At 42.1% G+C, this 25,580-nt stretch overlaps 2 protein-coding genes across 3 annotated transcripts; both read left to right on the forward strand.

Moving 5' to 3' along the window:
• Nucleotides 1–277: 277 nt before the first annotated feature.
• Nucleotides 278–9,650, forward strand: rx1 (retinal homeobox gene 1). The gene is made up of 4 exons (XM_086283470.1): nt 278–2,213; nt 2,619–2,954; nt 6,593–6,846; nt 7,116–9,650. The coding sequence occupies exons 2-4, from the start codon at nt 2,645–2,647 to the stop codon at nt 7,641–7,643; spliced, it is 1,092 nt and encodes a 363-aa protein (XP_086139596.1). The 5' UTR covers nt 278–2,213; nt 2,619–2,644; the 3' UTR covers nt 7,644–9,650.
• A 7,181-nt stretch (nt 9,651–16,831) lies between these two features.
• On the forward strand, nt 16,832–25,361 carry LOC147300912 (fizzy-related protein homolog). Of its 2 annotated transcripts, none has more exons than XM_086283343.1 (14): nt 16,832–16,981; nt 18,504–18,604; nt 18,910–19,029; nt 19,516–19,579; nt 19,675–19,805; nt 19,894–19,976; nt 20,058–20,241; nt 20,320–20,385; nt 20,469–20,571; nt 20,723–20,907; nt 21,007–21,240; nt 24,892–24,996; nt 25,116–25,208; nt 25,291–25,361. In XM_086283343.1, the coding sequence occupies exons 2-14, from the start codon at nt 18,545–18,547 to the stop codon at nt 25,330–25,332; spliced, it is 1,470 nt and encodes a 489-aa protein (XP_086139469.1). In that variant the 5' UTR covers nt 16,832–16,981; nt 18,504–18,544; the 3' UTR covers nt 25,333–25,361. The 2 variants fall into 2 exon arrangements, with proteins under 2 accessions (XP_086139469.1, XP_086139470.1); XM_086283344.1 differs by having other exon boundaries at nt 19,678–19,805.
• The last annotated feature ends 219 nt before the right edge of the window (nt 25,362–25,580 follow it).

The raw sequence follows: 25,580 nt of genomic DNA on the forward strand, positions 1-25,580 counted from the left end.
TCATTTGAGGGGAGTTATTGAGTGTTTAACATCCTAAATAGGAGCTGTAGCTCAGGAGGTGGAGTAGGTCGTCTAATTATAATTGGAAGGTTTGATTCCCGGCTCCTCCAATCTGCATCCTCGGGCAAAATGCTGAACCCTACGTTTCCCCTGATGCATTTGAGTGAGTGTGTGAATGTGATTGTATGAGTGGGTGAATGAAAAGATGCTATTTTACTGCGGGGCATGTGCAGAAAAAATACAGTCCTTTGTAGCACAGAAGTGTAACATAAAAACAAAAAGACTGTGACGAGGAATTTGAAATGATCACGGGACAGTTTCTTCTCAAAAAACAAATTTGCATTTTGATCTCTCGTCAGAGCTGTGTCAACACGAATCTGAGGAAGGTCCAAGTTTTAGATTCAATTGTGTGTTTATCTGTATCTGTCTTTATTTTGAGATATGTCTGAGGTCAGAGGAAATCTCTTTAGCGTCTTTAGAGTCGGTGCTAATTTCTGTGACGCTAAGCCAGGGTCAACTTTGAGGTCTGTGGCCTTCAAACTCTGTGCCCTACCTCTCAGCCTTTTGCGCTGCGGTCTCTTGAGAAACACCACTCAGTCAAATGAAATAACCCTGAGGTGATAATGTCCCTTTACGTTTTTTTTCTGCTTCTATGAAATAGTTTGAATCTATGGTCTTAAATGGACGTGGCATTTTTAATCAGAGATTGTGTAGATGTTCTGCGTCACCACAGGTATTTTCTGTCACCTATTCCACTGTTTAAGCATATTTGAAATATATTTAGTGGGTTTTCCAAAGCCAAGGCAGTTCTTGTCTTTGTTACAGTTATCTTTGAGCTGATGGATGATGTCTTATTTTGACTGATTTGATTAACTGTGGAGCCATTAAACCCAGAGGTGGGTCGAGTATCCAAAAATTGTACTCAAGTAAGAGTAGCATTACTTTAAAATATTATTACTCAAGTAAAAGTGAAAAGTAGTCGTCAAAAAAGTTACTCAAGTAAGAGTAAAAAAGTACTTGGCGAAAAGACTACTCAAGTAGCGAGTAACTGTTTGAAATGTCCGATTTATTTTTTAAATAAATGTTATCAGACAAACAAAAATAAATAAATATACAAATGTTACCATTAATTTAAACCACACTATAAAACATTAGCTCTCTTTTTAATCCATTTAAACAACTGACTGGCTTCCATTAATCTCTTTTAGTGGGTGGTTCATGCAAACTTGCTTTATATGCAAATAAAACAAAACTGAAATGACAGAACAATAAAAGGAGAATTAAAGGTTTAAATATCGCAGGCTGCCGATAATAAAAGTTTATGTCTAATAACGGAATAAAAACAGTGCATATAAAGTAGAAAAATCAGAAATTAAGATGGTAAATAATTATATGCATCAAGCCTGATCTGTTTAAAATGATATATTTTGAGTACATCAGTGGTTACGTTGTTGCACTTTGCTTTTTAGTTTGTAGTTAATAAAACTAGTAGTAGCACAACTTCCCTGCAAATCTGACAGAGAACCAACACAGAACATACTGTACATGTTGTATTTTACATTTTTATTACACAAAATAAACCCCGCGGTAAATTGTTTTCTTTTTGTTGTTGTTCTATTGTGTGCATTACAATTTCACCTTTTCCTTTCTTGCAGTATTTTCACACAAAGGGGTCCCGGCAGTGATTAGTGAAAACTTTGAGCGATTCTTTTGTCTTTAAAACAATAAATTTATGAAAGAAAGTCTCGTCCGGGCTTCGTTAGCCGGGCCTTCTCCGTCGGGGGTAAATGAAAATGACATTTAAAACAGTTTCTTAAGCAGAAAACAGCCGCCAATCACTCTTAAAGGGGAAGGATTGCAATTAACAGCCCTCTCCTAATCCCCTCGTTTCACCTCCTACGCCGCCTCAGCTTTGTCCACCTCTCTCTCTCCGGCTCACTCCTCTCCCACTCTCCTCTCTGAGCTGGAGTGGATAGCGTCTGAACTCAGCTACTAAATGCTCTTTACCATTGGAGTGCATCTGTTTGGGGCTGTTTGTCACACAAAGCGAATATATTTAGAGAAATGCTAGGCAATCAACGCCAGCTGAGCGACTGCAGGCGGTGCACATAGCGGATCTGGGAAGAGTGAAGTTGGAGGGAGAGCTGCTGAGAGGAACAGGTGGAGCACTGGCATCAGTAACTTCAGTACTTCAGCATATTTACTTCCAAGAGGTAAGCACTGCCACGGTCTCATTCGGCTCTAATTATTTACTTCTTATGTAACAAACACAGAATCATTTGCTGGAAATCCAACAACTTCATGACTTATTTGTCAGGAAAAGTGCACGTTAGTCCAAAGATTCACCCAAAATGTGATTACGTTTAAAAATGTTAGCCTGAGTTTCCATAAAATTAAGTCCAGCAGTAAAACGTTTTATAAGAAAGCCTCTTTGTGTGTGAAGTTGACCCACAGTCACAATCTTATTAGTGGTTTGTTGGAACACTCAGAGTCTACGGGGTTCTGACCCTCTGGGCCTCCGAAGAAGATAATCAGGTTTAGGTGGATAACAGTCATCCTAGGTGACCTAGTGATCTGCGTCTGCGTAGCCTCACCCAAACATCTTCCCTCGACCCCAGGCCCAGGTGATTGCCCAGACGCTCGAATGCATTTATCGCTGGATACCATGAGCATGGTGGACGACAGCTGTCTCTCGCCCAGCAATTTCCACGAACTGGGTAAAGGTGGGGGCGTTGCAGTGGGAGGCCGCGTCCACAGCATCGATGTCATCCTGGGTTTCAGCAAAGAGCAGGACCCCTTGCTAAGTCCCGCCACGACCCCCGGACCCCACAAAGTGAACATAGACAGCCTGGCGGAGACCGGGAAGCAGCTGGAGCCCTCGTCGCACCCGTCCTACAGCGGGCACCTTTCCTCTCTGAGAAGCAGCAGCGGCACAGAGCAGCAGCAGTACCACGGTGAGTCCGGCTGTTGCTCTCCATCCTGGCAAAGCTGATTTTGTAAGAGTAGCACCACCTTTTAAGATGATTTTGTTTCATTAAATTTTGTGAACTCTTTGAGCAGTATGGATCAGCTGCTGCAGAGTTTGTTACTGAGGGTGAATCATCAAAGCCTCAAAGCATAGAGATGGTCAGAGATATTGATTATACAGCAGCAGCAGCACTGCTGGACTGAAGTGATCTTTGCTTTTTCTAACTTTAAGGATTTGAATGATGTAATGCAGAACATAGGTAGACTGAAGTTATTGATGCTGCTGGGCAAACATAATATGTTTTTATACTACCAGATAGCTGAACAGGATATTATCTGACCACAAACACAGTTCGAGCCTTTTATAGTCCAAACCTCGCTCAGGAACCAGAATAAACCAGTCAAGCTTCGTGACGTGACTGTTTTGTCGGCAGTTGTGGTAAAAAACAGGAAACAGATCAAATGACATAAATAACAAGTGAAGCAAACATTTTAAAACACAATTAGATAAAAACAGCCACTTAAAGGACATCACACAAACACCCAGGCCTTTATTTTGACCTGAGATTTAGAATCTGGTGTAAGAATCTAATAAACCAAAATCTGATTTTCAACTCTCACACACACAAAATACACAAAATGAGTAACAAAAGCAGCTTCAAATCTGTGACATTCAGTTATAATTACAGCTCGTATTATTTCAACAGCCTATCGTCAAAAGTCTGATCACTTTAAATGAGGTTATTCCACCTTTGCATGAAAACCTCTCACGCACCGATTCGAAATCAGTGCATTAAACACCGTTGGCATGTAAAGCTGCATTAACTCCACCGTGTGGACTGAGATTGAGAGATAAATCACAGGACAAGATGGTGTAGGGGGTTTATGTCCCCAAGACCAATCCCATCCCCTTGTGGAATTCCCCTAATCTTCTCTTCTGTGCAGATTAGATTGTACCGTAGTCCAATCGCTCTTTATTGTTATCGTTCGCTCCTAGAATCAAATTGAATCATGTTTAATCTGAAGCTATTTTCACACACAGGATCAGGCAGGTGGTTGGTGATTTTGTGGCAGGAACAAGAGAAAAAGTTGTTCCTGTGAACCGGAGACGAAGCAGAAACACTGCTTTTAAGTGACTCAGATGCAGTTTGGTTTCAGTGCATTAACATCCATCAACACCAATGACATCACTCCATCCTGTGTGAAGTCAGCCCAGTTCCTCCTGACCGAGCAGCTTCTCTGTGTTCGGTGTCAGTCGGGCCACCCCCCTCTCCTCTCCGTGCTGAGATGTTCTGCTGGCTGATAAACAGTAGGGAGGCTTCAGACCAGTGGCTGTGATGGGCTGACAGGCCAAGAGCTGGTCACTGAACCAGGCCTGACCTCTGCCTTTGTCGGAGCCTGGTCTTTGTCATAGCTGCTTAATGAGAGGTGGATAAATGAACCCCAAAACCCTGCTTTGCTTTTGCCTCGGCTCCCGTTTCTCCAGCAGAAAGACCACAGTCGACCCCCTCCTTCATCTCCATCACCGCATCCCATTAACAGAAACAAGCTAGCATTCAGATTCGTACACAGTCTGCTGAAGCTCTGAAATGTCATTCAACATAAAAGTGTATTCCTGAACATGTTATGACCTGTAGCTTCAGTCCCTTATTTCACTTCCTGCCTTTAAACATGACTGTTTTGGTTTGGAGCTGCACTGATGAGCGATGAGGACTCGTACCAATACCAGCTTTTAGGAAGTCAAAAAAATTGGGACTATAAATCAATTCTTCACAAACACACGCAGCCGATAAGACTGCCTCACCTGTGATGCACTCTCTGCTGCTAACACAGCTGAGACTATTGTAAACCACACGGTCTGAGCTGGTCGTGCGATGACGGCGTTTTTAAATGACCCCGAGATTTGAAATGACCTTTTCCTGTTCTTTAAAGTCTTGAACTGTCGTTATTAAATCAGAGAAGAAGAAGTCTCATTGAGATCGGGGTCTAGCCCTCACATCTCTCAGCCTGAGAAACCTGAAAAATATCTGCAGTCAGAATACAGTTACATCTGTTACAGTTACATTTGTTACAGTTACATCTGATACAGTTACATCTGTTACAGTTACATCTGTTACAGTTACATTTGATACAGTTACATTTGTTACAGTTACATTTGATACATTTACATCTGTTACAGTTACATCTTTTACAGTTACATCTTTTACAGTTACATTTGATACAGTTACATTTGTTACAGTTACATTTGTTACAGTTACATTTGATACAGTTACATCTGTTACAGTTACATTTGATACAGTTACATTTGTTACAGTTACATTTGATACATTTACATCTGTTACAGTTACATGTGTTACAGTTACATCTGATACAGTTACATTTGATACAGTTACATTTGTTACAGTTACATTTGATACAGTTACATTTGTTACAGTTACATTTGTTACAGTTACATTTGATACAGTTACATCTGTTACAGTTACATTTGATACAGTTACATTTGTTACAGTTAATCTGTTACAGTTACATCTGTTAAAGCAAAGAGCTGAATACTTCCTTAGAGGGCTGATAGAGACCAAAACAGAGCAAAAATATGGCGAATGTCAGCCATCACCTTTACACTTTTAGATAAACACCTGTGCTGCTCTGTAGAGTAACTGCTGAATATAACAGAAATGCTTTGAAAGCTCATAAAAAAACGAGATTTTTGCTCGTCTCACTATATGTTAGTTGGTGTAAGAGATACTGATGATACTGATGTTTCTATTGTTTACCTAAATACAAAATTAGCCCTTAATTAAAATCAGCTTAACCCACTGTCTGTGATTTGCAACTTATCTAACATCCTGAATGAAATTAAGTCTTCGAGTCAGATCCAAGCTTGGCACTTATTAACTCTTAACTCGAGTAGATTATTTTATTCCTGGATCATCATCTCTGTACTTTGTTTAGCTAAATCAGTTTGCTGGCTGGTCTGGTTACACCTCCCTGTTTTCCCCTGTGGCCTCTCCCATGTTTCTGTATACTGTTGATGAATATGCACGTTGATTCGATTAGAAATAGAGCTGAGGAAGAAGAATTGAGAGAGGAATCGTTTGACGGGGAGGGTTATGAGGAGGAACAGTGCCAGTGAAAGCTTTTTAGTGTCTGTAAACACCAGCTTGTCAGTAATCTGTGATCCTAAAGACGGACAGAACTCGGGACGTTTCCGTGCTTTGGCTCTCCTGCACGGGGGAAATAGATTCTTTCAGATCTGCTGTGAGCTTAGCCAAAAATGGTAACAATCTAAGAGTGGCTGTTGAGCGTGGTGATAAAAACTGTGGTTTTCAAATTTCTTTTTAAAGACCTTTTAACTTTGAAGAAAAGTAAACACTGGAAAAAGCTTCCTAAATCCGATTAGGAATGTTTTGGAGCTTCATTGAGGTACAGGGAATTGCTTGCTTCACTGACCTACAGTGGCCTATTGTTGCAGGTGTCAAACTAATGTTTGCTCTACTGGAAAGTGGGAAACTGCATTCTCCATTTGTATTTCTCTCTAAACTGTAGTTCTCATTCACTTAGTCCAGTCAAAAAGCATGTGGAGGAAATAAAAACTCACAATATTTTTTCCTGGGCTCTTCCACAGACTCCGGCTTATTTGCAAACAAATGTGATCAGGAACTGAGCGAGCTGAGGAAGAGTATAGAGAGCGATGAAGGCAAGTCTCCGGACCCAAGCAAGGATGAGCAGCCCAAGAAGAAACACAGGCGCAACCGCACCACCTTCACCACCTACCAGCTGCACGAGCTGGAGCGTGCCTTTGAAAAGTCCCATTACCCAGACGTGTACAGCCGCGAGGAGCTCGCCATGAAGGTGAACCTCCCCGAAGTCAGAGTTCAGGTAACGTGAACTGCATTAAAGGCAACACCATTTCAGAGATTGCTAAGAAGCACTTCAAACGTTTCTGTCTTGTTTTTGGGGTTTTCTTAGAGATATTCTCATTATTCTGGAATAAAATCTCATATTCACACTACGTGAAAGGCTGTATTCATCCAAAAAACTCCCCCAGTGTTGTCGAGTATATTCGAGTATATTTCCCTACCCAGAATGAAAAACTCTGCACTCCATCATATTTACACGTACCTTATTTTTCTGTCATTTTCTTCCAGGTCTGGTTTCAGAACCGCAGAGCTAAATGGCGCCGGCAGGAAAAAATGGACGCCAGCACCATGAAGCTCCACGATTCACCCATGCTCTCTTTCAACCGTCCGGCACCGGTTCACACCAGCATGGGTCCAATGACCAACTCCCTCCCCTTGGAACCCTGGCTGACCTCTCCCCTGTCCAGTGCTACACCTGTGCACAGTATCCCAGGCTTCATGGGTCCAGCTCAAGGCCTCCAGCCCAGCTACCCAAGCCACCATTTCCTCAACTCCACCCCCCACGCTCCTCACGCTCCTCACGGTCCTCACGGTCCTCACGGTCCTCATCCACACCCTCACACTCACACTCATCCCCATCCGTCCATGGGTCAAGGGATGCAGAGCATGGCTCCTCCTCCTTATCAGTGTCCAGCACCATACCCTGAAAAGTACCCTTTGGAGGATGTGGACCAGCGCAGCTCCAGTATTGCTGCGCTGAGGATGAAAGCCAAGGAACACATCCAGTCTATGGACAAGACCTGGCAACCCATGTGACTAACGAGCTCGGCGGTCGACGTGAGCAATGCTGGAAGTGACACACGTCACGTGCTACGCCACTAAGTGAAAGAAGTGGATTCTGAACTGTGAAAGCTGAGGACGTAAGAATTTTTGTTTGGGGGGGAGACTTTCTTTTCTTTTCTACTTCTTCCCCCTTAAAAAACAGCTGAAACCTTCAGCGGGTTAAAAGTTTCCGATAGGTTTGCTCGTCCAATCTCTAGGTGTCTATTGTTGCCTTGGGTTCGTTAAAAACAAATGTCTTCTTGGTGAAACAAACGGTTTATGACACCTAGAAGTATTTCCGAGTCACAAACAGGCTCTGAGTGCACGTTTCATGCCTGAGCCCTTGCTGCAGCTCTTTGGGTGCACCAACAGTGAAGACACGCTATATCATTAAAAACTGCCAAAATGCGGGAATTCTTATTCATCACTTTTCATTTATCCAAATCATTTGAGTCGAGCAAAATATCATTCTCATGCTTTTCTTTTCTAATTTTTTTTTTACACCACATTTGTGTTTTTACTAATTAGTCCAGCCGTCGAATTTTCATGGGTCTGCAAATCAGAGTCTTAGAGGACTTTGTGAATGGACCTTTGGTCTCTGTTTAATGTGACATCGAGGCATGAAGACACACTACAGTGTCACTGCTCATCTCACTAATCTGTTTAATTATAAAAGCCGTGTAGCTGGTTTTCGTTTTATGTCCACCTGTACTATGATTTATGTTTCTACTTGCTACGCAGTTTAGATACGCGAGTCCATGTTTTAGATATCTTGGTGTGACTGGAAGAAGATGATCAGTGAGGAGAAGCTTCTTTAAGAGATCTTCATCTGGTGGGAAAAGGGTCACCTCAACTGGGACCGGGAATATACCAAAAATATCTCTGCACGGATACATTTTTTCTGACTTGTGCTTTAAAGAAGGGAGGAAGCAGAAGAAAGGCAGAGGAAGTAGACAAAAAAACGCAGGCTAGTCAGCGGAGTAGCCCTCTTTTTGCTTGAGTGACTGTTGGAGGAGAAAACCTGTTGGCAGCTCAGTGTTGGGTGGCTGCGTGTACGTGCAGGGCAGCAGAAAGAGCCCTGTGTGATGCGTCACCCCACATAGTTCGGTCTTTGTTCGACACAATTGATCCAAGTGCATCCTCTTTGTCCCGAACAGAAGGGGGAGAAACGGTCTCAGGCTGCACTAAATAGGCCCTTGTAACCATTTTGTTGTAGTTTTTTTTTTTTCTTTTTCAAACAAGAGGAAACATGGATTGTTACTGCTTTGGTCATTAGTGACACAATATTAGTCTTATGCCATCTGTTACAGGGTTAAGCCCCAATCATCTTAAAGTTGGAGCACAATATGCTTCATATGGACAGTAGAGGTAAATAAATAAGACTGTGACACTGAAATGTTTTTGCATGTGCAGGTACCATCTCAAACAAATCTTTGGAGGTTGAAATTTATATATTTTTTGACTTTTTAACAGAACAAGAGGGATAGAAAACTCTGTCCTCTTAAAGTGCAATTTTAGAAACCCATTTTTTATGTTTCTATATAAAATGTGTTTTTTCTTTTGTTAAAAATAAAAAAGGAGACTCATTTCTGCCCAGATTGTTACAAAGTCACACCCCACTTTTTTTTGGATACTTTTGAAATTCACTCTTGTCCGACCTAAAGGGGATAAGTAATGTTACAGCCGCTGTTCATCATCTGTCTTCATGTAGTTTTACACGATGGTGACCTCACACAGCACAGGAAACCAGAATTATCTTATGTGTTAACAGGACATTTAGTTTGCAGCATAAATGTTTTGGGCCAAGAATAAGCCAAAGGTTAGATAACAGACAAGATTGCACTAGTTTTAGTTATTTTTATTGTCTTACATGCCCTAGTTATGTCTGTCTTAGTGATATCGTTGTTTTATTTCTTTTGGATTTTGTCTGGATTGTTGATGTTCATATTCTGGAACAAATGGAGATCTACTGAAAATAAATATAGTTTGATAGAAATTGTATCTCTGCGTTCTCACTGCAGTGCTTTCATGTTGACCTATGCACTCATTCCCACAGTCACTGTGGGGTTTTTAACCTCCCTAAGACTACTAGAGCAATCCAAGATTACTACAGTATAATCGTTGTCATCTGACATACATGAGCAGAGACTTTTTTTTTTGCTGCAAACACTTGTGCGCCTTGTCTCTCTGTCATGGTTTTCTTTCTTTTTACCCCTCTCAATCCTCTCTGCTTTTCCATGGGTTTGTGGCAGGATGCCAGCCTGTTAGGAAGATGAGACTCCAATCAATCAGGACTTCCCAGGGGGGCCTCTGACCACAGGGCTCGGCTCCCTAATTGCCCCCAGGCAGGCAGGCAGGCTGGCAGGCAGGCAGGCTGCAAGGTTCAGCCGCTGCAACACATGTTCACAGAGGGCCGGTGCCGCCGTGCTCGCTGGGCTCCTCAGCATGTGAGACACTGTCCTGGACAGATGGAGGGCTGAGCAGACCGTACTTCAAGGACCATATGGATAAGCCAGTGGATGAAGCATGGACGTTTTTGCAGGATCTTTTTAAATTCTTAACATGAAAATAGATGTGTTGCAATTAGATCCAAGTTACAGAGCTCAGCAAGATATCCTGATTTTAAAAATAAGTTGCATACAGTTTTTTCTGTGCAATACACAGATACAACATTTTAATATGCATATTTATGTCATGATATTTCATCCCAGCATCAGAATCAGAATCAGAAAGGGGTTTATTGCCAAATGTTGAGCAGGTTTACAACATTAGGAAATTGCTGCGGTGCTTCAGTGCAAACATAGTGTCATAAATAGCACTTAAATAGACATGAAAAAATAAAAGTAGGGATAAGAATTAAAAGTGCTACGTAGAAAGATATGTGCATGAGCTATACATGAGATATATACATGAGAATAAGAATTAAGAGTGCTACGTAGAAAGATATATACATGAGTGCAGGTGGTGATCAGTGCCAAACATGGAATGATGCAGTGAACACAGCGTAGGGTCATGTGTTAGTGGTGGGAACAGTCATATGGTTATTGTTCATGTGTCCAACAGCAGAGGGGAAGAAACTGTTCTTATGGCGAGAGGTTCTGGTGCGAATGGACCGGAGCCTCCTGCCTGAGGGGAGCAGGTCAAACAGACTGTGTTCAGGGTGAGAAGGGTCAGCTGAGATCCGAGCTGCACGCCGCAATGTCCTGGAGGTGTACAGGTCCTGCAAAGATGGGAGTCTGCAGCCAATCACCTTCTCAGCAGAGCGCACAACACGCTGCAGTCTCTGTTTGTCCCTGATAGTGGCTCCAGCGTACCACACGGTGATGGAGGAGGTGAGGATGGACTCGATGATTGCGGTGTAGAATTGCATCATCGTCCGTGTTGGCAGGTTGAATTTCTTCAGCTGCCTCAGGAAGTACATCCTCTGCTGGGCTTTCTTGATGACGGAGGTGATGGTGGGCTCCCACTTCAGGTCCTGGGTGATGGTGGTACCCAGGAAGCGGAATGAGTCCACAGAGGTGATGATGGGGGGGAGTGGGGCTGTGTGCTTCCTGAAGTCCACAATAATCTCCACTGTCTTCTGGGCATTCAGCACCAGCATTCAGCACCAGCATATTCTCCTTATAAGAAAAAAAATGTGGTGACACAATGTTTTGCACTTTACTTAAAAGGGAAAATTTGTGCAGAACAAAGTTTGTATTGAAAAGTCAGTAAGTACTTTTTCTTTAAAGGATTACCCAAGAAAAGTAATACAGGACCTCAAACTGTGGAAATGGCTTTTAGCTCTTTTGTGAATATAACAAGTGCACAGGTAAGACTTTCACTATTTACACACTTTTTACTTTACTGTCAGGGTCTCATATGTGAATAATTAAGCAAACAACACATCCTGAATGAAAAAGGGGAAAAAAAGTCAAGCTTTTGCCGAAAGGATGAAAGAGGCCGAGAATGTGAAGAAGCCAGATTAAGTTGGAGAAAAGTGTGGGTGTGAGAGACATGCAGAGAGAGGGAGAGTGGAGAGGGGGAGACAGGGGGTGGGGTGGGTGCTCATCAGAGTTAATGATGTAGAAAATCCCCCAATTAGAGCGTTTTCCTGTGTTGCAGGATGAGTTCAGAGTGGGGTCCTCTGACAGACCAGGGATTAGTACCCGGGCCGGGCGAGGCCGAGCCGGGCCTGAGCGGATACTAACTAACTGCTGGACTGCTGGCACTGCTCAGCTGGGGCCGGGTCGGGGCTACAGTCACAGCCGGGGGCTGGGGTAGGCATGCGTTGAGCCACAGTGAGTGGCACAAAGGAAAGCATGGGAAAAGGAGCAGCAGATCGGCAGGAAAAAGGTTCTGGCAGAGGGTCGTTTTCCTGTCCCAATGCTACTAACATTTACTCAACCACTACTTCTGGTCTTATTTGATAAAAATATTAACTTTTTAAAAATACATCACAGTATTACATACAAGAATGTGCTCACCCAAAACATTATCCAATATAATCTGGACATGTGATTAATCAGTCTTGTCCACATATTGCTTGATGTCAGACAATAAATCACCAAATGTGGCGTTGCATTAAGAAGCAGGAACACAACCTTTAATTCTCCCTGATACCTGGAACAATAAATCCTTCTGGATCATTACACAACAAGGAAGCTGATTAAACATAAACAATGACATCTGTTGTCATAGTTACCTAAATGCAAGAGATGTAAAATGCACACTCACACAAACCCATCAGGGACAACTGCACTTTACCCAAGGATGCTTTGGCATGCGGACTGGAGGAGTCAAGGATGCTCCACCCACCCCTAAACTTACAGCACCTGGTATTCCAAGGAGGTGGTAATGGGGGTGTGTGTCGCACTGAGACCCCAAAGAGGGGGCAGCTGTTAATATCAGCTACCAAAAAGATTTAAGAGATGTTTGAAGAAGTCTTGAGGCACGAGTGGTGCAAAAAAAGGTGGCATTTATTAATAATAAAATAAATAAATATGAAGTCTCTGCTTTGTGCTAACAAAGGCTTTACCATATGTATAACCTGCACCTCTACATACTGAAAGAATGTGAAATAAAGCCTCCTACTGTCCTCTTCTGTGTCCCAGTTGACGTCTCGGGACCTAATCATGGAAACTCTGCATTACCACTGATTACCAGCCAATTACCAGGAACCAGAGATGGGCAGTAACGCGTTATCCGATTACTTTTTTCAAGTAACGAGTAAAGTAAGGGATTACTATTGCAAAAACGGTAATTAGATTACCGTTACTTTACCGTAGGAACGCTGCGTTACTAAAACCGTGATTTCTTTGCAAGAACGTCTCATGACAGTGACGTAAGCGAGTGCGACGTTCGTGACAACAGCTGTGTGCAGATCAACAATGGATCATATATCGAGTGCAGAGAGAGTATGAGCGTGCAGCGTTTAAAGCGTGGAAGTACTGACCTTACTTTGAGTTTGATTCCATAAAAAGTGACAAAAACATTAGTGTCCGCTGTGCGTGGGAAGAAAACTTCTTTTTACAGCGAAAAAACCCCTAAACTTCCAACAAGCACCGAGTAGCTACGACGTAATGGGAAACTCACAGAGAAACTCACGGATTCTTCCACTGACCGCGGCACACCTGCACCAGGGTAAACCTCCGCCTACCCCACTCCTGCTTTACAGGTGAAAATAGAGCAACAGGACCGCTGAGTCTTTGACTTTATTTATGTTCTGCTGTGTTTCACTTGCATCTATTTGAAAGACTGAGTGTAAACACACAAAATATTTTATTTTATGAGCTGGAATGTGCAGAAAATAGGTTTCAATGTTAAACTAATTTCTTCCAGTCAGAGAATGGTGCATATAATTTAATGTTTGCTTGATGCATAAAGTTAAAAGATTAAAACTAATAAAACAAGTTTTAAAAAGAGACTTTTCCATTTGATTACATTTTGTATGATGGATTATGTAGAAAAAGTAGAATTGGGCTGAAAGATCTATCGCTTTATCACCTACTCAGGTTGTAAATTGTGTTTTTAAAAAGTAACTAAGTAATTAATTACTTTTGAAAATAAGTAATCAGTAAAGTAATGGGATTACTTTTTTGGGGAAGTAGTTACTGATTTCTTTTTTCAAGTAACTTGACCAACACTGCCAGGAACACAGGTGACACATTAGGAAGTCAATTAAATGACTGAAGCCAACGTGATCAGTAGTGTAACAAAATTCATAAAGTTCTTTCAGTTGTGTTTTCTTGTGCAGTACAGCGGTGAAAGTCAAAGAATTCAACTTGTAGACACATTTCCAAACAGAAAGACGAGGAACTTTGAGGCATCTCTAACGCCCCTCTTCTACACAGCAACTGTGTTCATTAGGAACAACTGAATCCCTAATGACTAATTGATTAATTGTGCAGTCTATTATTTTGCTCCTGCACCCGAGTAGATCTGAAAGCGCCACGGTTGGAGTTAACAGTCTTATTGGAAAGACGCGTTTCTTGCAAAGGATAATAAGGGAAAAAAGCGGAATTAATTGGGTTTGATTAAGGGAGCTTTTCAATGGGACACAGCTTTTTCGCATGACATAATTAGAGGTCAGCTAACGGGGGGAGGGAGGAAAAGGGGTGGGGGATTTAGTTGTTGGCGCCAGTGCTGTGTGGGTGTGTCTGAGGGGGACAAATAGATAGAGAGAGTGTGAGTGAGTGAGTGAGTGTGTGTGTGTGTGTGTGTGTGTGTGTGTGGGGTGATGCGATGCTTCGTTCACACTTGCAGGACTACGTTGTGTGTCTGATGTGGTAAATTTCTTTAGGCCCACTCACCAGAAAACACACAGTGAAGTTCACGGGGGGCAAGCCCTCTCTGCGCTCAGTGTGTGATTATCATCACTACAATTGGCAGCATTAAAGGCCCAGTGCTCAGGCTTTTGTTGCTGCTGCATGGTCATTAGCTGTGCATTTCAAAGGCCACTTTACTATATGGAGGGAGGCGGTGGCAGAAAAGTACTTTCAGCAGTCTGTTTGGATGAGCATGCAACATTCAAACACACACACACTCACTTTATGACTCTATAATCCTGTTACAATATCATCTAGAGCAGGACAGTGGGACACGCAAGCTGTCGGGTCTAAAAATACACCCAGACTCTCTTAAAACAAAACCAGGCTTCAGATTTGATTAGATGATCAAATATTTCATTGTGAGTCACTCCATCTGCATTTTTTTTCTCAGAAGAGCTGCGATCTTACTTTGTTTCAGCAGAGTTTGTAGCAGACAATGAGCCCGAATAGAAAGTGAAGACACAATCCCACCTTATATTAAGCATCCAATTTACTGACTGTTGTTCAGTAAGATGTTACACTACAGGTTTGTGCTGGAAAAATGAAGGCAGAGAGGATATTTCTTCTTAACATAATGTTAGATCATCATAGCTGAAGCTTTTATTTCTACAGCTGAATTTCCCAGCGCAGGACCAGCAGAGTACTCGTACTTTGTTATTGATTCCCTGATTTCTCACTGAACCCTATCTTTCTTATTTCAGCTGCTCCCTTTAGGGATCACCACAGCACATCATCTGCCTCCAGCTCACTCGATCCCTGGTATTCTCTTCTGTCACACCAACCCTCTGCATGTCCACCTTTGCTGCATCCATGGATCTTCTCTGTGGTCTTCCTCTTTTCCTCCTTATTCATCGTTCTTTGTCCAATAAAGCCAATATCCCTCCTCTAAACAGTTTGAAAGTAGATCCTCAGAAGCTGAAACCACTGACTTTACTGAGGTTTGTGATCGGCTTTTATTAAAAATGCATAAAATACTTTCATTTGCTTACTGTGACATGTGGATACAAAAAAAGAGACGGTGAACTTCTATTACCTTCTTTGTGGTGGTCGTGATCGACTACAGCTGGTAGTTTTTTGTTGCCTGCATGAGAAGGATTTGCTTGAGAGCACTCAGTAGATTCACTGATACTCAGAACAATGTGAAAATCCAAAAAACTCCGTCAATATCTATAAAGAAGAAATGTACATTTACACAAGTTGGAAAAAAGTCTCTGGAGCCGTCTCCAAACAACTGCAGATTCCAAGAATTACAAATTCAAACAGGGTGGCTACAATGCAGCTGCCATCACCAGTGTGTGAATGTGTGTGTGAATGGGTGGATGACTGGATGTGTAAAAGCCCTTTGGGCTCCTTAGGGACTAGTAAAAGCGCTATACAAATACAGGCCATTTACCATTTACCGTGCCCTGGGTGGGACTGCTACACTGCAAAAAGTGGATGGAATAATGAAGAGGAGGAATCTTCACCTCCAGTCCACATCCAGACAGTTGAAACTGGGACACAAGTGGGTATTTAAACACAGCAGTGATATAAAGCACACATCAAAACTGGTTGTAGGTTGACATTAACATCTGGAATGGCCTTCTCAAAGACCCGACCTCAACCCTACTGAAAGTGGACTACGCTTGGTCCATGCAGGAAGAGTGGTCAAACGTCCAGCCAGGATTATATCAGAAGTTATTAAGTTATTAAATACTGTTATTTTTGCTGTGCAACGTATGTTTTTTGTTTTATTTTCCCAGTATTCTGTGCAAGTTTTCTTCTTTTCTTTTTTAAATAATGTATATAAATTTCTCTTAAGTGTGCATAGATTCTTTTCATACCCTAGATTTAGATTTATTTGTTATTTATATTGTACAATCAATGGTGAATAAAAGCACCAAAATGATATTCTGATGTGCACTAACTGGTGTGTGTGCTGAATGACAATAAAGTGGCTATTTATTCTGTTCTGTTCTTCTAAAGATGTATGCCGTGAGCATCTATCCAGCTATGGGTCGAGTGCTCCCTCTATACTTGAAACGTGGGTATTACAGGTAACTGAAACACAATGGCAGGAGGTGTTCGCTTTTAATGGTTTTATTTAAGTTTGAGCTGCTGCATCAGAAGTTCCCAGCACGACTCATGTTGATGTTAAACTGCTTCCCCTTTAATATTTTGGACCATTTGGTGAGACTAATTTATGACATCACTTTAACTGTAGCACAGATATTGGGATAAATATAACATCCTAACCGTGTCAGTCTTTATCCACGATCACTACTTTTAAAACACTTCTTTTTCCCGGTAGTTGGCTCCAGTATCCCACCTTACAGCATCCTGCTTGCAGCAATAAATATGGACACTTCCGTGTTATGATGTACGTCACCGGAGTGACACAAAACTCCCACAATGCAATGTTACGTAGACCTCAGCTAAACAACAAGCCGCACCTGAGCCTGAATGGTTTTAAATAGCCGGTCCGGATCGTCTGCCCCCGCTGTTTCTGTCCGGAGGTGGTCTGCCGGAGCTGGCTCGTTTTAGGTATGCTGTCCCGACAAATATGAGCGGATAGCCCTTAGCTAAGTAAGCTAACGGTAGTTATCATAGGCTGCTTCTAATTTAGCACAAATAAGCGTCTTTGAAGACATTTAGCTACAAATGAATCTCGGAAGCATGTTAGATTCTCGTAACTGGTTAATAATGAGTTGTGCTGTTACTCTGAGGTAATTAGTGCTTTTGAAACTAGCACTGATTCGGTGTAGTTGGGGCTAAATGTTCTGCTTATTTAAAGTTGAGTAATCGATTTGTTTTGCAGTGCACAGTTAGCAGGTGAGCACTGAAACTGCTGCTTTTAGCCTGCTACAACTTCAAGATGGCGACTTAACAACATTTTTTTTTTAAAAACAACTTCTTGCTTTTATCATTTTAAAACTTAAATCAGAAAAACACCCCGTCTTTACTCTAATTTTCTGCGTCCACCTAAAATGTGACCACAAAAACGAAACAAAGCAACAAAAGGCCAAAGGAGCTTGGAAAGACAAGCGTCTGGACTTCTTTAAGTTGCTTGAAGACGTCTCACCTCTCATCCGAGAAGCTTCTTCAGTTCTGAACTTCAAGCAACTTAAAGAAGTGCAGACGCTTTTCTTTCCAAGCTCCTTAGACTACGATGACTGAGAACCTTCACAGACATAAAGCAACAAAAGTGGGCACAATATAATTCTCATGGTCCTCCTGCTCGACCATCTCAGATGTACCTAAAAGTTTTATGCTCCAAATTGTATTAATATATACAGATTTCTGTGAAGTTTAAAGCTTTTATAAGATGCTTTTCTAGATAATTTTATTAGAAAAATGGGGTTTCCAGCAGGTTTGTTCACACTTTGAAATCTGAGGCAATGTTTGAACTTGGACAGCTCAAAAAGTATTAAAGATAAAAGTCTGATGTATCCTTTGGGCTTTCTTACCATAAAAATGAACCACTAGTTAGGAACGGGTACTTTAAAAGTGTCAAAGCGGTCCTGTGAAGTCCCGTGTTTGAGCACAAACTAATACATTCATGTTGCAAAAGAGTGATCATTTCCAAACAGTATAAAGTCAAACTTTACAGTAATGCAAAATAAAACATGTAAAACACTTTTAACTTTAAATTCTTCATCAAAATCTCCATATTTTTACTCAACTGTGATGCTGGTTGAGTAAATATGACAAAAACAAAAATGTCAGCACATAGTGTGATACAAATAAAACGCCATCCTAGAGTTTTCAGATGGTACTCTGTAGGACTACCTGATTTTTGTTCAACTTTAGATTTTTTTGATGTGTTGGTTCCAAATTACATATCTTGATTTATTTTTTATGATGGGGGTGGACTATTGTAAAATCTAAATATCTTAAAACACAAAAATTTCACAGCGTTCATTTTATATATCCAAAACTTGGTCCATAAAAACTTTTAGGCAAAGATTGTGGTTGCAAAGAAAGTGTTATCACAATGGGATGACTTTTACATTGTCTCGATTAAACTGCTTGCTTATTTATTAACTCCCTTGTTTGTATTGCACAGCTGTGTCCTCCCACTCTGCGGTTGAGGGTTCAGGGTCCAGAATGGATCCCGACTATGAACATCGCCTCCTACGCCAAATTAACACCGAGAATGACATCTTTGTGAGTCGTTCGCTTAGTTTCTCCTCCTCTTCCTAGTTTTCATCATTAATAATATGATAAAGTGTCATTTTTTCCATCCCTTCATCTGATTTGAAATTTGCTTTATTAATTTATTCCTTGTAGAGAATTATTCTTTTATCTACTCCGATATTGTAACCACATTGGCTGTAGTATGGGAACTTAATAAAGATGTGCATCAGTGCTGAATGTGTGACATTATTAAGTTAGATCTTAGATGACGTAATCACTAACAAACCTCTCTGTTCATAAACGTACATACTTAATGATAAATGTTTGTGTTGCAGAAACTGCAGAACAGTCGGACACCCGCCGGCTCACCACTGTCCTCGCCCACTAAGCTTGGAGACCGATTCATACCTACCAGAGCGGGGGCAAACTGGAATATCAACTTTCACAGGATCAACGTGAGGCTGTGTTTTAAGTTTTGGGTTTTTGTAAGAGAGCTGTGTGGACACATCCAGTGGTTCAAGTTCTAATTCTGATGTTGTGGAAATTTTTTTTGTTTTGTTTTGTCACTTTAAGTCTTTAAAATTCTTGAAAGAGCATCTCAGAGCACTTCTGTGTTTTATTTAAGCAGCGAAAATAGCCGACAGTAGGGAAACTGTCTCAGTGTCCACAGCTGGTGAGGTCGCTCCTCTCTGGGCTTTGACAGCAACTTCATGAATTAGTGGAAATTAAATAGTCGTGTAAGTCGGCTGGTTCGGGTTATGGAGGGAAGACTCAGATTTACTGTTTCATATTTTCTAAAGTTGTGATGTTTGTTTTCCAAATGTTTAAAATGGTAAAAATGAAGGCGAACCCTTGAATGATGATTGCTTGGTTTGTTGTGTGAAATAATTTACAGTGTAAATGTTATAAATTGATCAATAATCTTTATGATTTATGTGCAGGAAAATGAGAAGTCACCGACTGTGAACAAAAAAACAAAGGATGCCTCTTCTGACAATATCAAAGGTGAATATGTTTTGAAATTGTCTAAATTTTGCTGTTTCCTTGTTATTCTTTTATACCTGCACATGAATCAAATATCACTGCTGTCGTCGCTGTAGCAGACGGGCTGGCCTACTCTGCTTTGCTGAAGAATGAGCTGTTGGGAGCAGGAATAGAAAAGATCCAAGATCCCCAGACGGAGGACAGACGTCTGCAATCGTCCCCGCCCGAGAAGAGGAGTCTCTTCTCTGTATGGAAGTCTCAGATTCTCTCGGTCATCCATGTTTGTGCTCTGATCAGACCTCTGTTTGCTCTAATGATGCACCTTTACTTTTCAGTACTCGCTCAACACCAAAAGCTTGTCATCAGAAGACGGCGCCAACGTCTCTCCCTACTCGTTATCACCCGTCAGCAATAAAAGGTAAGAGCGCTGTTTGAGCTCTAAAGTTTGAGATCATCCCTGCACTTTGGAGTCACGTTATACCTGAACTTCCTGTTGCAGTCAGAAGTTGTTGCGTTCACCAAGGAAGCCAACTCGCAAGATCTCCAAGATTCCCTTTAAAGTCCTGGATGCTCCAGAGCTGCAGGATGACTTTTATCTTAACCTGGTGGACTGGTCGGCTCTCAATATGCTCAGTGTGGGGCTGGGCACGTGTGTTTACCTGTGGAGCGCATGCACCAGCCAGGTACCGATACTGGAGTGTAAATTTCTGTTTGTTGTTGCTGTGCTGTGCAACAGTGACTCACTAGCTAAGTGTCCTCAGGTGACCAGACTGTGCGATTTGTCAGTAGAGGGCGACTCTGTCACATCGGTCGGATGGTCTGAAAGGGTAAGTACACGTAGCAGACTACTGTCAAAGAAACCTGTTAGTTGTTTTTTGTTATTAAGAAGATGCTTTGCACTTTGTTTTAGGGTAACCTTGTAGCCGTGGGAACTCACAAAGGCTATGTTCAGATCTGGGATGCTGCTGCTGGCAAAAAGCTTTTTGCCTTGGAGGGCCACACAGCCAGAGTTGGTGAGTTAGTGTGATCGTGGCTTCAGAAATGATCCTAAAGGAATACTTGAAAAATCAGCCAGGATAAAGTTGAGACATCTTGGAGGTCATTCAAGCGGAGCAACTAAGACTGTCTAAGCTGAGGCTTAAGTTAAAGTTACTCTGATTACAGGAGCTCTGGCTTGGAACGCCGACCAGTTGTCTTCGGGAAGCCGAGATCGTATGATCCTCCAGCGAGACGCGCGGACGCCTCCGCTGCAGTCAGAGAGGCGCCTGCAGGGACACAGACAGGAAGTGTGCGGTTTGAAGTGGAGCACTGACCATCAGCTGCTCGCCTCTGGTGGAAATGACAACAAGGTAGTTTTGTTTTTTATGATGATATTGATATTTAATCAACCACAAAGACTGTACGGATTTGCTTTGCTCACTGATGATGTGTTCGATTTGTGGTCTTAGCTGTTGGTGTGGAACCACTCGTCGCTCAGTCCCATGCAGACGTACATCGATCACCTGGCTGCAGTTAAAGCCATCGCCTGGTCCCCCCATCAGCACGGCCTGCTGGCCTCGGGCGGCGGCACCGCCGACCGCTGCATTAGATTTTGGAATACCCTGACATCGCAGCCGCTGCAGTGCATGGACACCGGCTCTCAGGTCTGCAACCTGGCCTGGTCCAAACATGCTAATGAGCTGGTAAGAGACCCCACATGCACAGTGGATGTGCTGTCCGCGGATTTATTACCATTTGTAATTGTGAAGACACTGATTAAAAATGTAGGTCAGCAGCGATGCGTTAAGAGTAGGGATGGGTATTGTTTAGGTTTTATCCAATACCGGTGCCAAACCGGTACTTTTGAAACGGTGCCGGTGCTTAAACAGTGCTTAAAGAACGGAAAACACAAACTTTGTCCAAAAACCTCTCATGTTTTTTTTCTGCAGTTTTGGGGCATATATGGCATCACTCTTGGCTGGAAGCAGTGCTTAAGCAATGGAAAAAAAACACAAACCTCTCATGTTCAGCTGTTTCCCTCTTTTTCTTTGGTAATTTTAGCCTTTTTGGCCAGGGTGAAGGGAGTATCTGCCATCAAACAAGAAGACAGCCGCATGTACCTATGATGATGTTTGCTAGTTCACCTTACATGCATTAATGTAATAACGTGGTTAGCCTACTCAACGTAAATTAGCTACTCACGCAGAGAAGAACGGCTGCTGCTGCATCATCATCCTCATCATTTCTGCTACACTGGCAGGGCTAGGGGCCAGGACTCTCCTCTTTGTGTTTTTGGGGGATGTTGCTAACTCCGGGTCCGATAACAGGCACCACACCCGCAGTAGATGTGCTCGGTGTGAGGTCTCGCAGCAAGCTATCAAATACGGCGCATTTCTCGGCTTTTAACAAAATGCTATACGTCTCCAGGTGTTTCATCAGATTCGAGGTGTTACCTCCTTTGACAGTATCACAGTATCAGCTTAAAGCACTTGTTGCTGCTGAGTTTGCATCTTTTGCTGTGAAGTACAGCCAGACTTTGACCGCTTTGCCTTGGACATTTTTAATCTGTAGCTCTGCTCTAAAACAACGTACGTACCTGGCCCCGCCTACTATCCTTGGAAAGGTAAAATGATTGGCTAGAATCCAAAGTGTGTGACATCTCAGGGGAAAAAAAGCACCGAAATGTGCGCTGCTTTTCGGTCTGGTTACTACCGTTTATGTCATTATGGCAACGGATACCGGTACCCATCCCTAGTTAAGAGCATTTTCTGAAGTCGATTGGATACATGTACAGAGCTGTTCTGATTGGCCAGCTCCAGGGGCTTCTGCATGGATCGACCTCAGCTCTATAATCATGAGTGAGGGAGATTAAAACTCAACTCTGTTTCGTTGCATGTAAAATTAGCGTAAACCTACGAGTGCAGAATGAATCCTGTTTTGTGTGTTTTATTGAAAATGACAAACTTCAGAATTAAGAATAGCTGCAAAATTACTGATTTGTCGTTGCTGGACCCAAAACTGGCAGGTAGGTGAGTCTTACTGTCACATAAGGTAACTGTCATGTTTGATTTAATGTGAACTTTAAATACACAGATAAAGAGATTAATCATTTTGTATTAGTGATGAGCAGGATGACAGATTCTGTCAGGCAGGAGTCTCGTACTTTATTCTTCATCAGTCATGCTCTTTATTATTAAGGACGTGATTTATATCTTTAGTGATCCTCCCCCAACCCACTCAATCACTGACTCTTCAGATATCTTCTGGGGGGAAGATGGATGGAGCATGCTAATCATCTTTCCAGCCCTTTTAATGACATTTTGAATTTGTGATCCGAGCTTGACACAAAGGTTATCCGTTATGGAGAATGGGTTCAACAGTTACCCCATAAAACGGTAACATAATGGTTTGGACCTGTGCAGAGGGAAGGATAGTGGAAGACTACAGAGAAGGTTCGTGGATGCAGTGAAGGAGGAAATGCAGAGGGTTGGTGCGACAGAGGATGCTGGGGATAGGCTGAGATGAGGCAGATGATCTGCTGTGACGACCCCGAAAGAAAGAAGAGGTTTTCAGAGATTAAGCTCGCTGTTAATTCAGCTATATCGCCCTTACATACTGTGATGGCCACACCCATGACTGCACTCTAAAAGTCGGTAACTCTGATGTATTCTTTATTTCTTCATTAATAATAATAACACACTTCAGTTTGCAGTAAGTTTATTGTTTGGTTTGGATACATTTGTTTGTAAGCGCGCACATTTAGTTTGCTTATGTATTTATACCAATTTATTTCTGATTCTTGGTTTGATTTTTGTATAGTCTTTGTCTGGCCTCCCTCACCGATCGTGGCAGGTAAGAAACAGGTAAAGGAAACAAAAGGTGGCGTTTAAAGCAGTGAAATGCAGAGAGGGGATGATTGGACCACACCACCACCTCCTGCTGAAGGGGGAGAAAGTGTGTTTTCTTTAGTTAAATGTTTGAGTAGGGATGGGTACCGGTGTCCGGTGCCATGATGGCACCGGTTCTGACATAAACGGTAGTAACCAGACCGAAAAGCAGCGCACATTTCGGTGCTTTATTTCGGTGCTTTTTTTTCCTGAGCTGTGATACACTTCTAGCCAATCATTTTACGTTTCCGAGAATAGTAGGCGGGCCCAGGTACGTACGTTCTGTTAGCGCAGAGCTACAGATTAAAAATGTCCAAGGCGAAGCGGTCAAAAGTCTGGCTGTACTTCACAGCAAAAGATGCAAACTCAGCAGCAACAAGTGCTTTAAGCTGATACTGTGATACTGTCAAAGGAGGTAACACCTCGAATCTGATGAAACACCTGGCGACGCATAGCGGGGGTTTTTTAAAGCCGAGAAATGCACCGTATTTGATAGCTTGCTGCGAGACCTCACACCGAGCGCATCTACTGCGGGTGTGTTGCCTGTTATGCAACATCCCCCAAAAACACGAAGAGGAGAGTCCTGGCCCCTAGCCCTGCCAGTGTAGCAGAAATGATGAGGATGATGATGCAGCAGCAGCCGTTCTTCTCTGCGTGAGGAGCTTAATGTTGTTCGTGTGTAATTTACATTGAGTAGGCTAACCACGTTATTACATTAATGCATGTAAGGTGAACTAGCAAACATCATCATAGCTACATGCGGCTGTCTTCTTGTTTGATGGCAGATACTCCCTTCACCCTGGCCAAAAAGGCTAAAATGACCAAAGAAAAAGTGGAAAACAGTTAAACATGAGAGGTTTTTAGACAAAGTTTGTGTTTTTTTCCATTGTTTAAGCTTCCAGCCAAGAGTGATACCATATATGCCCCATAGCTGCAGAAAAGGCTAACATTGTTATCTTTTTACAAAAAACAGCTGAACATGAGAAGTTTTTGGACCAATTTTGTGTTCTCCATTCTTTAAGCACCAGTTTGAGCACCGGCACCGTTTCAAAAGTACCGATTTGGCACCGGTATCGGATAAAACCTAAACGATACCCATCCCTATGTTTGAGTTTAGGGTTTAGTTTTGATTTTCTTCTTTGGTGTTTAGTTTATTAACAAACTGGACTGTGCTGCATCGTTTTGTGGTTTGTTTACTTCTGTTGTGTCATAGTGGTCTGATCAGCCATTATATGTGTGTCATTTCCTGTTTAGGTCACTCATGTTTGTTTGGTTTGTTGAGGTCACAGTTCACTGTTTCTTTGACTTCTTTCATGAGCTCAACATTTACTGTTTGTAAATAAATGAAAACCCATTTTCGGATCATTCCTGCGACTCCTGCTTTTTCAGCTCGGTCCATCACACATACATGAACTGGAGTTCGCTGTTAAAAACAACAAAAAGCAAACAAATGCTTTTCTTTTTCAGGTAAGCACCCACGGATACTCTCAGAATCAAATCTTGGTGTGGAAATATCCAGCTCTCACTCAGGTGGCCAAGCTTACAGGACACTCCTACCGAGTGCTCTACCTGGTCAGTCTGGGTTTTTTTTCTCTCCACTGATAATATAAATGGCCTGTATTTATATAGCGCTTTACTTTAAATAAGAACATTATTGAGATAAAATTCGAATGACTTGTTGTACTCTCTAGGCCATGTCTCCAGACGGTGAGGCGATCGTGACGGGAGCTGGAGACGAGACTTTACGCTTCTGGAACGTTTTCAATAAAACACGCTCGACAAAGGTGAGAAAGCATCGACAACAAACCCCGCCCATTTTAATACCCGCTGAAAACATTAACCAAGTTTCTTCATTTTTTGTTTCAGGAATCTGTATCAGTTTTAAATCTCTTCAAGAGGATACGGTGACTTTAAGCACCTTTTTTTTTCTTTTTTTTTTAAAAGAAATAAAATCCTGCCATCATCGGCGGATAGCTCAGCCGCCCGGTGCTAAAGACATAAAGTACAATCAGAGGCTTATTGTGAGTTTTCTTTTCACAAAGGGAATGACAGCAACACCTAGTTTTATTTTTATTTTTTAAAATTGTGTGAAAAATTCTTTTGCACCTGCTGTGAGTGTATTATTTGTATTGTATGCTTAAAAAATGTAAAAGTGG

Source organism: Aulonocara sp. 'chitande type north' Nkhata Bay, linkage group LG23 (genome assembly GCF_057382095.1).
Source record: "Aulonocara sp. 'chitande type north' Nkhata Bay isolate Kocher_YH1m ecotype deep benthic linkage group LG23, A_spYH_male_GT1.1, whole genome shotgun sequence".
In the NCBI taxonomy this organism is placed as follows: domain Eukaryota; kingdom Metazoa; phylum Chordata; class Actinopteri; order Cichliformes; family Cichlidae; genus Aulonocara; species Aulonocara sp. 'chitande type north' Nkhata Bay.

Excerpts from the sequence above, each read along its gene's own strand:
- LOC147300912 (XM_086283343.1), top strand. The coding sequence starts at position 18,545 with ATGGATCCCGACTATGAACATCGCCTCCTACGCCAAATTAACACCGAG. Across the intron at positions 20,242-20,319 it reads GGAGCGCATGCACCAGCCAG|GTGACCAGACTGTGCGATTT; the intron begins GTACCGATACTG and ends AAGTGTCCTCAG. Across the intron at positions 25,209-25,290 it reads ATAAAACACGCTCGACAAAG|GAATCTGTATCAGTTTTAAA; the intron begins GTGAGAAAGCAT and ends TTTTTGTTTCAG.
- rx1 (XM_086283470.1), top strand. The coding sequence starts at position 2,645 with ATGCATTTATCGCTGGATACCATGAGCATGGTGGACGACAGCTGTCTC. Across the intron at positions 2,955-6,592 it reads AGAGCAGCAGCAGTACCACG|ACTCCGGCTTATTTGCAAAC; the intron begins GTGAGTCCGGCT and ends GCTCTTCCACAG. Across the intron at positions 6,847-7,115 it reads TCCCCGAAGTCAGAGTTCAG|GTCTGGTTTCAGAACCGCAG; the intron begins GTAACGTGAACT and ends ATTTTCTTCCAG.